Source organism: Tympanuchus pallidicinctus, unplaced genomic scaffold, assembly GCF_026119805.1.
Source record: "Tympanuchus pallidicinctus isolate F22 unplaced genomic scaffold, pur_lepc_1.0 scaffold8, whole genome shotgun sequence".
Lineage (NCBI taxonomy): Eukaryota > Metazoa > Chordata > Aves > Galliformes > Phasianidae > Tympanuchus > Tympanuchus pallidicinctus.
In genome coordinates, this window is record NW_026294802.1 from 39,456,920 (window position 1) to 39,469,976 (window position 13,057).

Here is a 13,057-nt window from a genome sequence, read left to right on the forward strand (position 1 = left end):
CCTCAAAGACAGCAATTTTAAGGACTTTGACCTTACTGGAGCAGCCTTTTCTTTCACTGTCAATTTACACACCCAACCTATGGGAGCCAGGAGTGCTGCAGGGAGTTTGCGGCTCAGATTCACCCCCTGGCTGAGCTCTGCTGGCAGCCAGGGCTTGCCTGGCATGCTGCCCTGTGACAGCTGATCTGTCACCCTTTCTCTCAGCTTTGCAACTCTTTCATGTATGTCTAGTCCTGTAAACTTCTATTTGTTACTGCTGGTTCAATACTGTCAGCATGACTTTTAGTTGCAAGCAAGGAAAAAAGTAACTCCTTTGGGTCAAGGTAGCTGTGTCAGAGATTGCAAATACAGCTGTGTCAAGATGGGCACAGATTGCATGTATGGTGTTGCTTTAGTTTGGAGAAGTATGTTATAAAATTTGTCGAAGAGTACTAAAAAACCCCAGCTCCTCATTCTCTGGAGATCACTAGACTTGACAATCTATTTGCTTGCTTCACTTTGCAGTTTCTGTCCAAAACACTTGCCAAGGAGCTGCACATTTATGCCTCAGAATTTCCCATATGCAGAATGAAATAAAGTTTTCACCAGTATTCTTTTCAGAGAAGAGAAATTACACATGCCGCCCAGCCTTTCCCCGCAGAACAAAGAGAGCCTTTTGTTCTCTGCCATTCACCTGCAGCTTCAGAATGTAAAATAAAAGTCTCCTTGCCTTTCCTGGGAGGTGGGCCTATAGCAACATGTGGATGCGCACAGTCACACGAGAGAGGCTTCACTAATAGTGAGGGAATGGAGCTAGTTTAACCTGAGGCATGCTTCCTTAGGAAAATTCTTCAGCATTGCCCTTCTTTTCCCTATCCCCAAATTTTGCAGTTTAAAGGACACAAAATTATTCTTTAATAGGAGTGTCATTAATAGGTGGCTGTGTAGCACCCGCAATGTCCCAATGGCACGTACTGCAGTGTGCTCCAGGTGGGTGGTGCTGGAACAGCCCGAGGGGCACTCACAAATCTCACTGAGCCACAGCAAAGGAGGAGATCTATCTGCTCCTTTCTGTGTATCAGATGCAGCCGTCGGTGCATGAGCTGGTAAATCACATCAAGCAAGTTTCCTGGAGCGCCCACAAGGAAGTTCCTTCCTGCACCTCATCAAAGGCTGGCGTTGGTTAAGCACAGCCTCGACCACAGTAGTGCTCCTACAGGATGTTTGTAATTCTCATGGAAATCGGTAACTCAGTGATAACAGGCTGCTTGAAGCATAATTGTAGCCCAACAGCTCTTCATTCTGGGCAGTTCTTTCTGAGGTTTCATCTGCAAGACTTTCCCTAGCATGTTTCGAGGGTGTTTGGAGAAGAAAGGTGTCTTGCACCTGATTTCTGCACATTGAAGCTCTTTTGCATGCAGGTCCTCAAGCAGAGTATGTACTGAAATAACTAATTGAGTAAGACTGAAGAAGAAGCCTTTAGAAGTTTGGCTATGAAGGGATAATGGGAGATCTGGAGCCAGCTTCCCATTAAAACAACTGAGGAATCCTGAGATCCATAAGGTGTCCCCCCCCACAGTGGGTGCTTCCTTGAGCCTTGAGTGCTGTTCCGCTCATATTTAGACATTTAATCATCCGCAGATGACACATCTCACAGCATTTAACTCCATGTAGAGTTAAAATCAAGCTTAGTATGGAGAACAGGACTACTACAGTTTGTGTGATTGCCAGCTGACAAAAAGAAAACTATCAAATCCCTTTGCTCCCTTATTTCCCTGAAGAAGTTAATGTTTGGCAACTTCTCTTCCTGGTTCATTTTGCAGTAGCCATCTGTCTTTGTTCATGACATCTACCTGTCTGTCTGTCCATCTCAGCACTGTTCCGTTGCCTCAGACTCTCCAGGACAGCTCACCCTTGGAGGTGGCACCAGGATGGCTGTTTTGTACCCTCCCAGGTCACTCCTTTGCAATGCATCCTGCTGAGAAGCTCAGCTATGAGCTGACATGTCAGTATCATCATAGTGGGAGCATCTCCTGCCCCTTGCCCATGCACAGGACACTGGTGGAGGTCAATAGAAACATGCTCATTCAGGGCAGTATATCTGTTGTTTTCTGCATCATGCATTCAGTGCTGCTGGGAACACAGCCCTCGTGCTTCTCAGTGAGCTTTATGGGAGGCAGAAGTTTTTGCATCTTCAACACAACTTTGAATCTTACAGAAATGATTGCAAAGAAATTTGCAAAGAGTCTTTGTTACTCTCATGCTCTTACTGTTGACTGTAAATGTTTTAATGTCAGTACAGTTTCTAATGGACACTTATGACAATAAAACTTTGAACTCAGACATTCAGATACCAAATTCATTTTCCTTCATCTTGATATTGTTGTGATGTATGTAGGAGGAGGCAACATGGAGGTCATGTTGCTGTTAATTGGACACCTCTGTATGTGCACCTGGTGTTGTGCTTCTGAAGATGTTTCAGCCTTGGGCAGATGGGAACAAGGAAGGGTTTGTAAGAGCAGAGTGAGAGGTGCCAGCTCATGGGTCTGGCTGAGAACCTGCACAGGTCTTCTATCTCATCAGCAGCTGCTCACAGCCAGGATATTCTCACTCTTTATCTGCCTCTTCTAAATGGATTCAGTACTCTTCTGTATGCATTTCCTTGGGTTTGTCAGAGACTTGGTTCTCCACACAACACTTAAATCACTTAGCAGGCTTATCTGCACAAACTGGGTGTACTCAACTCTGTAACCAATATGCAGAGGCTCTAGCCACTGAAGAGGATTAGCACTTTAGAGGGGTTGATTTACAGTAGGTGGGGTGGGCAGAACATAAACATGGCCATATTTACGTTCCTAAGCATTTTGCTTGTGGGTGCTTGTTAGCTCTGAGAAATTACCTGCTGTGTGATCACACTCTTTATCCTCCAGATTGAACACGAACAACTGACAGAGAAGGAAATGGCTCCAGATTTACTTCCAGTCTCCTCAGCCACCCAGTTCTCCTTCCATCACCTCCTTATTCCTACTCCTTCCATATTTATAAATGACACGCAAGCCCATGGCAGTCACTTTTTTTCCCCCCCACACCCTTTTGAATTCCTGGCAGTTAAGATTTATTTTTCTCCTTCTTTCTAAGTGGACTGTACCTGCCCACGTACCTAACACCATATTTACTCAGGTGAAGCCTATGTGGTTTCTAATGAGTTCAGAGGAAGAAGGTGTTGAAAAGGATGGAGAAGTACCAGAATTCAGGACAATGCAATATTTATCTTGTGGAAAAAAAAAAATATGTATTTCAGGGAATAGCTTGCTTTTAGTGCCCTACTTCTTAAAGGCACAGCTTTCACAAGTATCAGTAGTGTCTGAAGAAAGTGGTCTCCTTTATTTCTCTCCCTGCTGCACTTCAGCAGGAATGTTATTCAACCCAATCTTCTTTAAAACTGGTTTGTTCAGTTGACTATTCTTTATCAGTGAGAGCTGAAAATACCTACTCCATTAGTTAAATGCATGGTGCTCAAAGTGTGAACAAAACCAGGTCTGACCCTGCTTCCATAGAGCGATTACTTTCACCGCACCCAGTGCTTGCAGGAATCTAATCCTGCTGCAAATATGTAGTCCCACATGCACAAACCAACTGGGCCGTGGGAAGGGACAGGGCTGTTCTTCACTCAAGCACTTGGAGTTACTAGAAATGATGGTTATAAAGGAAAGGCTCTTCTCTTTCCCTGGTACCTACCAAATGTAGTTCTGTAAGTTCTGGCTGTGCACACCACTGCCTGCACTGCAGGATCCTGGCTTGCAGAGCAGTGAGGAGCAATCAGGGAAGCCCCTCCAGTGGCTGCATGGCAGCAGAGTGCAGTTGGTTTTCTCTTCTGCTCTCCTGAGTGAGGTCCTTCTTCCCTCTTATACCGAAGAAGTTACTGGCAATGCCTTGCACCTCTTAATTAAATGAATTAAAACAATTTATTTTAAGCTGCCACACACTTCTAATTAATCATAATTAGATGATGAATATAAATGCACATATAAATCACTCTGAAATCTGATGAAAGAAGGCCAATTTCCCAGGTAAGGTCAGACGGAAATTGTGGCCAACTGGCTGAGCTCTGGGACAGTATTTTACTACATACACACTCTCAGCCAATCTCTGCCACCCCAGCAGTTCCCTTGTTGCTTTCAGTAGCTTTGGACAACCAGAGCTCTGGTTTAATTTCAACAAGAAATTATTTGGCTACGGATCCCTGGCATTTCAACATGTCTTCTCTAAATAAATATTTTCTTTAGGAAGACAAAAGAAGAAGTAATGGCTGAAATCCTTCCTCTTGATATCCATTCTGTATGTACAAGGCAAGAACATGCAAATGGTCATATTTCCCAACCTTTGCATTCTTTGAGAGCAAGTTTCCCTGCTGTTAGCAGCAGGTGTAGAGCAACACAGAAAGCAACAGCTTCCATTTACCTTATAAGAACTGTAGCAACCTCAGTGTCACTTGAAGAACCCCACTTCCACCAATCTGACACACCTGCCCTGTGTAAAAAGAGATTAAACAAATATTTAATTTTGTCTGAGTCATTGCTTTTCCAGCCACAACACATTTATCTAAAGCATGTTCCTTTATAGCTGCTTGTCTGAACTGATGAACAAAACAAATTCAGTAGTAAATCTTAGAAGGATGCTCTGTTGGTGCTGAGCAGTGCACATCTTCATCATTTTCTGCAACAGAGGGAAGGTGCAGAACAGGAAGAGGAGAGTACGCCTGCAGCATCCCTCAGGGCAGCCTCCTGTGTGAGTGTGTGGTGGTGCTGCAGCTAGGTTGGGTTGTGCTGCACCACGTCCCTGTGAGCTGGCACCAAGAGAGGGGCAGGAGGGCTCTGCTGAGATGGGGCTGGGACGAGCAATAAAGAATCAAACAAGATTTTAAAAAGGCTTCTTCCAAAGTTAAAATATAGAAAATTTTCCATTCTGAAAACTGTTGAAATATTTCACATTTTTTTAGACAAGTTTGGGTTAGTTTTTATTAAAACAGCAGTCAAAACCTAAACATACACTTCTTAACTCTGATGATCAGGGGACTGGAGCACCTTCCTATGAAGACAGGATGAGACAGCTGGGCTTGTTCATCCTGGAGAAAAGAAGACTGCAGGGTGACCTCACTGCAGCCTTCCAGTACCTAAACAGGAGGGGAGTCAACTCTTTGAAAGGGTAGATAATGGCAGGACAAGGGGAAATGCTTTTAAGTTGAAGGTGGGAAGATTTAGGTTGGATGTCAGGGAAGTTCTTTACTATGAGAGTGATGAGATGCTGGAACAGGCTGCCCAGAGAGGCTGTGGGTTCCCCATCCCTACAGTTGTTCAAAGCCAGCTTGGATGGGACCCTGGGCAGCCTGGTCTAGTATTAAATGTGGAGCTTGGTGGCCCTGCCTGTGGTTTGGGGGTTGGAGATTCATGATCCTTGAGGTCCCTTCCAACCCTGGCCATTCGGTGATTCTGTGATTAACTCTCTCCTCTTTTTTTTGAACAACTTTTTCCAAAATTGTATAAAACCTTCACTAAGCTTTGTCTGATAATTACAGAAGGTTATTTTTTGTCTCTGTATGCTTTGCAATTTACAACGTCTCACATAGTGATCCACCTGTATATATCCATCTGTACATCTTCTTTCTTGTAGAAAGTCTTCATATTTTCTGGAACTTTTCGGAAGAATTTGGATCCTTATGGGCAATGGAACGATGAGGAAATATGGAAAGTTGCCGAGGAGGTAAAACTGCTCAGTGTGTTTCTTGTTTCCCTCTGCTGAGTGCCTACACCGGAGTGCAATGCAGTGCACTCAAAACAAGTGGTTATCGTGTGCTAAATTTATATAAAGGCTTTGAAACAAAGTGCTGAGAAAAGATAACAGAAGGCCATAAACCTTTTTTTCCCCAACTTTGACAAAGGCGATTTTTTATGGGGTAATAAGGAAACACAAAGATAAACTTCCGTGCAGCTCTTCATGCAGTGACTGAGCACAGGTGAGGCTCTCTTGGCTACATGACCCTGAGAGAAAAGAAGTGCAGTGGGCTGATGACGCAGAAGTCTTGTAATCTTTTGTCACTTTAATGCTTTGTCAAATACGTGAAATTTTTCAACTGAAGTGTGCAAAGATGACTGGCAAACATCTGAGAGGCCAGAGAGAAGTGAGAAATGTCTGATGCCAGTGCTAGAAATAAAAGACTGGTATTACTGCAATAGGAAATACTTAGACTCAGCTTATAAGAATCTTTCATTGAAAGATTTTCCAGTTGTTGCAGCTCTCAGTCTGGCTTACAGCTGGCTGGTAGGCAGTGCTCTCTGACATCGCATTTGGGCTCATGTACAGCTTGTGTCACAGCCAGCTGCCTCCTTCATGGAAATCAAATATTAGGGGATATTGGAAAACCCGAAGGTTTTCTTTCTTCTAATTTTACATTGAGGTTTTAGCAACATTTTTGTTTTCAAATTCCCCAGTAGCAGGGGAAAGATTTTTCCAGCTGTTTCCATCTACAGAGCAAACACCACGCATTATGGGTGTAAGATGCCACCTATTGGTGCTGATAGTGTTTAATAGGTTGCACGGGTGTAAATAATGCCACAAGGCAGCTAAGAGGTACAGAAGAGGGAATGCTTCAGCCTAGAAAGCAGATGTCTCCTTCTAAGGCACGGATGACTTAATAAACTCCTTCCCTCTTCCTTGTCCATAGCAAGTCTCAAGTATCATAAAATGCATACAAACGTGGGAGTTAATCTGAAAGCTTCCTTGTTCCCACCCAGGAGGCTGACTTTTGTCTCTGTTCTCTCTGAGGTTTATGTAATTCCTTTCCTGTTTGAAAAAGGGGAAAGTAGCCACTTTCAGTGCACAATTTACTGTCAAGTACGTACATCACAACAGTTTTGGTGAAATGGAGCAACAGCAGCTTTTTAGCTGGTGCTACAAGAGACAGGGAAGCAGTGCTGTGCTTCCCTGATGCCCTGAGACTTGGGGGAGGGAATTAATATCCCCTTTCTTGAATGAAAGTGAGTTCTAGCTCTGCTTTGGATGGTGGTGTGTGAGAGCCAACCCCGGGATTTTAAAGAGCTAATCCTTATTTGTAAACAGTGAGAAAAAAATTTTTGAACTATTTATCACTAAGGAGTTTGGCAAATCCAAATGCAACAACACAGCGTATTTCAGTTAATAGGCAAGAGAACTCAAAGCAAATAAAAAAGAGCCGTTAGTACTTTTCAGTAGGAGTGATGTGATTGTTTACACAGCTCGTGCTCCTGAAATCTGGCTCGGTGGAGTCAATGAGTCAGCGTGACTTCAGGAGTGGGGCATGGGAAGAAAGCAGGCATCCAGCTTCACCCTGACCCATAGGCCGCTGAGGGCTTAGACAGCACTGCCAGTATCAGTGCCACCTTTCAGCTCCCTTACACTGGGCTGCAGATGCAAGGCGCTGTATGAACAAATGTCAGGTGTTTCACTTCCACTGCCCCAGTATTTCAGCACCTGAATCTGTCACACTCGTGTTAACTCTGAGGGCTGGGTTTTCCTCGGGCAGTCAGCTGTCTGAGCTGTAGATGTACAGAGACCTCGCACAGTTTTAAGAAGAAAGCAAATCTCCAACTAAAAACCTGCTGCAGAGTTTCATTAAAGGGCAAGAGTTATATTTGAAAGAGTGGGGAACAATGCAGTGACCTTGATTTGCTTATAAACAGAAGTATGAAATTCAAAAATACTATACATAACCTACATGCCACCATTTAATATGGTTTCCATGTAAAAAGGAAATGCAAAGCAATAATTCTGTTTTTTTTGCCTTGGAATGAAAATAAGTGGCAGAACAGTCATATTTTGAAAGTCCAAGGGGGGCTCTTCATGAGCTGTGAGGTGCACTGCACTTTTATAATGTATTTTGGAGTAGTGCATCTCTCATATGTTTCCCAGTTCTCATGTTTTACAAATGCTTCTCTGGGAATGCCAGGGAGCAGTCAGACTGGACGTGAGGAAGCTGCAAAGCTTTGGTGCAAACACAGTGCCCTTCCCAGCGAGAGCAAAGAGGGGCACAGGCAGAAACAAACGAGAGCCACCTCCTGTGCTGGGTTTGTTTCTGGCTCTGGTGGAGCAGGTTCCCACCACAAGGCCCTCTGAAGCATTCTGCCACTGGTGCTCGAGGAACGGCCGCAATGCCCATGGGCTGAGCAACATGCACAGTGCTTTTGAGGCAGCACAGAGAGCAGATGGAAATGCTCTCGGAACCATAGACACAACGCCGCAGTGACCGGGGTTATTTTGCCTGTTGCTGTAAAGTAGCACGGGAATTTTGCTTGTTTCTTCTTGCCCTCCTAGTAACCAAAGAGGCCTGGTTTCCTTTCAGAAATCTCTCTCCTTGACATTACCAGTGACACACATCATTTCTGGACACGAGTTCTGAGCACATGGCTGTCTCTGCTAACTCAGAGAGTTTGGGTGGAAATGCCAGAAGTCATTGTATGTGACAAACAAACAAAGCATTGACTCTCAGCTTCCCAGAGTAAATCCTGGCACATGGTGTGGTTCAGCTTTTCACACCGCCCAGCCAGCGCCTTGTAGTCTTTGTAGGACAGACACTCATTTTCATCAATCTGTATTTTCTGTTCAGGAGTAAAAGGCAAGAAAAGAAAAGGTGTTGGTCATCATACCCTCCCCCCCCCTCCAATCAGCAGTAACTGTGCCTCATCCATTTTTCCTTTCTTTTTCTCTCTGGTAGGTTGGGCTGAAGTCTGTGATTGAGCAGTTCCCAGGCCAGCTGGATTTTGTTCTTGTGGATGGAGGCTGTGTCCTCAGCCACGGGCACAAGCAGTTGATGTGCCTTGCCCGGTCCGTTCTCAGTAAGGCTAAAATCCTGCTGCTGGACGAGCCCAGTGCTCACCTGGACCCCATGTACGTTTTGTTCACGTGTTCTAATACGAAATCCAGAAAACAGTGAGGCAGCACCTCCTAAAGAAACCTTTGGTAACTCCTCAGGTCTGGTACTAAGCCTGATTTCAGCTTCAGGAACAGACCTTGGGGAAAAGAGTTGCACTAAACGTGACACCTCTGAGAAGTACACTTTTCAAGCCGGCTTCCAGCAGGGCAGCAACTCACTTCTGCTGCATCAGCAGCAGCTCAGCCGTGCTGGCTGTCCTGCTTTGGCAGAGCTATGTGAAGGAAGGAGAGGGACACGCAGTGACGGCTGCTGGGCTGTCCACAGGGCGCTGGCCACACTTGGTCCACCGTGCTGTAACTCACTGTTCCTTGCTGTTGTGCCACTGTCACAGTGCAGGGTAACGGAGAGGCTCCAGCATGGTGGGTGCTGTAATTGTTACCCAAGGGGAGCAACTCTATACCCCAAAGCTTACATCAGACTGGGATTATCACCATGAGTTCAGCACTCCAAGCTGACTTATCTCCAGCCCAGACAGCAAGAGCATAAATTAGGTCCAAAGGATGCCAGTGCAGTGTGGCATTGTTAGAGATGATGGCATTTCTGCATGAAGTGTCAGAGAAGTTCAGTTACACCTTCACATTAGAGCAGATGAGTGTTTCCCCAGCAGAGGTGCACCACTGCTGAGCATCACAGCATGCAGCTGGATGATTACACACCACAAATGCAGCTACGGGCTGTGGGTGATGTATGTTGCAGTCTGGATGCCAATGATTATTTGCCTTCCAGAACTTCCCAGGTGATCAGGAAAACGCTGAAGCATGCATTTGCAGACTGCACTGTGATCCTCTCTGAGCACAGGCTGGAAGCCATCCTGGAGTGCCAGCGGTTCCTGGTGAGCAACTTCCCCCACAGTTGTTTTGTTACATTTGACGAGCCCTAGAGTGCTTTGGCTTGAGGGGGGCCTTAAAGACCAGCAGCGCCAGCCTCCTGCCCTGCTTTACCATGGCCAGGGCAGAAAGGGCTGCACTTCTTGAGCAATAGAAAGGCGTGCAGGGGAAAAGGTTTTCCGAGTAAATATCCAACGGTCAGAATCTTTGATTTCATCCATAAAGGCACCTGAATATTGCATTATCGTGTAACCTGGGCGGTGAGGAGTCAGGACGCACTGCGCCCTGTCAGAACAGAACGTGCGGGTCGGGGCAGCCGGGCTGCACCTCCCGCGGCCACCGCCCATCTGAGTGGTGCGGTGTCCCCGCAGGTGATCGAGGACAACAAGATGCGGCAGTACGAATCCATTCAGAAGCTGCTGAGCGAGAAGAGCTCCCTGCGGCAGGCCATCAGCCACGCCGACCGCCTCAAGCTGCTTCCCGCGCACCGCCGCAACTCCAGCAAGCGCAAGCCCAGGCCGCAGATCTGCGCGCTGCAGGAGGAGACGGAGGAGGAGGTGCAGGAGACGCGGCTGTGAGCCGTGCGCTCCGGGCTGACCTCCCAGGCGGGCGGGCGCTGCCTGCGCTGCGCTGCGCCGCGTGGCGGTGCCGCTCCGCTCGGTACCGCACCGAGGGCCGCAGGAGCGACCGGCGCGCGATCCGAGAGCCGCGCTCCGCGCCCCGCGCAGCACAGCCGGTGAAGAGACTTTCGCACCGATTTTTGTACTCTTCTGGTTTGCGGTTTTATGATGAAACGGAACTTTCTCTAGGACACGTTATTTATTTTAATATTGTTGCCAACGTTTGTTAAGGAAATGATGTATTTTAAAAGTGATTCTGTACTGTAAAGAAAAATATATTTGTACAAAAAGCGGTGTGTTGGGACGGTGTTTCTGTTACCGCCAGCCTTTGGTGCCGCGTTGCCCTCACACAAACGAGGGCAGCTTCGGGCCGGCGCAAACAGCCGCTCCAGCGGCACAGCCCGCCAGTAGCTCCTTGCCGGCCGCCACAGCCCGGGGCCGCCCCTACACCGCCCCGCGCGTCCCCGTCTGCCTCGCGCCGCCTCCCGCCAGCAGGGGGCGCTGCGGGGCCGGCACCGCTCCGCCTGCCCGGCTCTATCCGTGTCCCAGCCCCTGCCCGTGCCCGGCCCTGTCTGTATCCACGGCCCTGCCCGCTGACCAACGGGCAGCGCTCTTTGCTTGGTGTGATTTTCACATCGAAGCAGCAGGGCAGGCGCTGGGTCGCGCAGGCAGAGTTTCTGGCCGTACCTCGAATATTGCATTCAGTTTTGGGCTCCTCCCTGGAGCGTGTTCAGAGAAGGGCAACAGAGCTGTGAGGGGTGCGGAGCACAGGCCTTGTGAGGAGCAGCTGAGATAGTTCAGTCTGGAGAAGAGGAGGCTCAGGGGTGGCCTTACTGCTTTCTACAACAGCCTGAAGGGAGGTTGTGGTGAGGGGGGGGTCAGCCTCTTCTCCCATGTGATGGGGCTGATGGATGGACCGGATGAACTTAGTGGTCTCTTCCAATCTTAATGATTCTATGATTTCCAGAAGGGAAACGGCAAATCCAGCAAGAGCATGCAGTAGAGGGGATGTATGTGGGAGCTGCTTATAGATACGGTGTGAGCATGTGGAATGAAAATAGTGTTCCCAGCCAGTGGCATCCCGCTCCCAGCCAAGTAGCTGCAGACCCCTGTGCTGCAGGGCCCAGGATCCCACTGCAGTCCCCCAGGTCCCAGACACTGCCCTCTCTGCTCTCAGAAGGCAGTGTGGAAAGACTGGAGAGGCAAAAGGCTGGTTGTTCCAGTGCAGGAGCACGGCCCCAAGCACTGCGCTCCTCCACAGGAGGAGGAAGGAAGCATCTGCTGCCCGTGGCAGTCAGGAGGAGCATGCTGCTTTCCAGAGGAGCTCTGACAATGCCAGTGGGAGCAGCTGCCTGGGCCGTGCCTGATGCCGAGCAGGGAAGCTGCGTGACTGCTCCCATGAGGAGCTGCAGCCCAGTGCTGTGGAAGAAAAGAACCAATAACGATGGCCTTCATAACACGGATTGGTCACTATTTAGGTGGATTCTCCTCATCAAGTGTGCTTTAATTCACACACACACACACACACACATACACTGGATAAAACAAACCCCTCCCATAGTGCTTTGTTACTGAAAGCACACATCTGAGCTAACGGGTGTGTGTGCAGGTGTGCAATGAAAACCAAGGAGCAGGCTGAGTCCAGCACTAATAGGAAGATTTAATCTTGCAGCCTGCGAAGAAGAAGCCAAAATGATTAAGAGAATGAAATAGCCCTGCCAAGGATCTGCAGCTCCCCTGAAGTACAGAGGAGGGAGAGGGCAGCCAGAAATGCCTTGCTCAGCACCAAGGGCCTTTAGACAGCAGCGGCCACACAGGAGCAGCCCAAACAAACTCAGATGTGCACATCCCCCCATCCTTGTACATCTCGTATACAAAATCCCCATGCACAGCAGCTTCATCATCGCCATTAGTGGTGTCTCTCTGGGCTGCTGTCCCAAACAGCAGTTCAGCTTGCGCTGTTACTTAACCGGTGCCTTACCAGCTGTAGGTTTTATTCAAGGACTGCCTGTTATCTCCAAAATCTTTCTGTGAGTTCCATGTCTCCCATTTCCACGGCCCTCCTGCTGTGGCCCAGCAGTACCAGCACCATCCACTGCTTGGTATCCACGTCTCTCCCCAGGGTCACAGTGCCCCACTGCACCCCTCCTGTTCCACCCTGCCCACAATGAGAACATTTCCCTGAAACGTAGCGGCTCTGGGAGAACAAATCTTTTGAAGCCATTGCTTCTGAATTAGCACGGATTGCTGAAGATCAGATCAGAACTTCACAGTTTGTTCTGGTCTATTAGATATCTAAAAAGTTATTGCATAACGTTTTCCTCCGTTGTGTGGTGCCCACTTGGCCTTTTAGCTGGGCACAGCTTGCCTATGAGTTAGCGTTGTTCAACACTGGGCAAGAAAAGCACCAAAACCCACATGGAGTCGTGTGTCCAATTATTCACTAATGGACAATTAATTGCTGCCTAAAAATCTTGCACATTAAGCAACATTCAGTGTGATACAGTGACATGATTCCTTTATAAACCCTCATGTTCTCCGAAATCAATTTCCTGCTCTTAGGATAAATGACATTACTTCAATTTTATTCACTAGGATTTAGATCTTGAAACATAATCCTTATAAATGCAACCAGAGGTTTTCAAGCCCTTAAGTTTTGCTCTAGG

At 47.5% G+C, this 13,057-nt stretch overlaps 1 protein-coding gene across 2 annotated transcripts in view; it reads left to right on the forward strand.

Annotated features, from left to right (window-relative positions):
* Positions 1–10,681, forward strand: part of CFTR (CF transmembrane conductance regulator) — an 81,428-nt gene extending 70,747 nt beyond the window's left edge. For both annotated transcript variants that reach the window (XM_052668430.1, XM_052668431.1), the window contains exons 24-27: positions 5,650–5,739; positions 8,726–8,898; positions 9,671–9,776; positions 10,143–10,681. In XM_052668430.1, coding sequence (XP_052524390.1) covers positions 5,650–5,739; positions 8,726–8,898; positions 9,671–9,776; positions 10,143–10,349 — 576 coding nt within the window. In that variant the 3' untranslated portion in view covers positions 10,350–10,681. The remainder of the gene's footprint in view (positions 1–5,649; positions 5,740–8,725; positions 8,899–9,670; positions 9,777–10,142) is intronic.
* Positions 10,682–13,057: the final 2,376 nt, after the last annotated feature.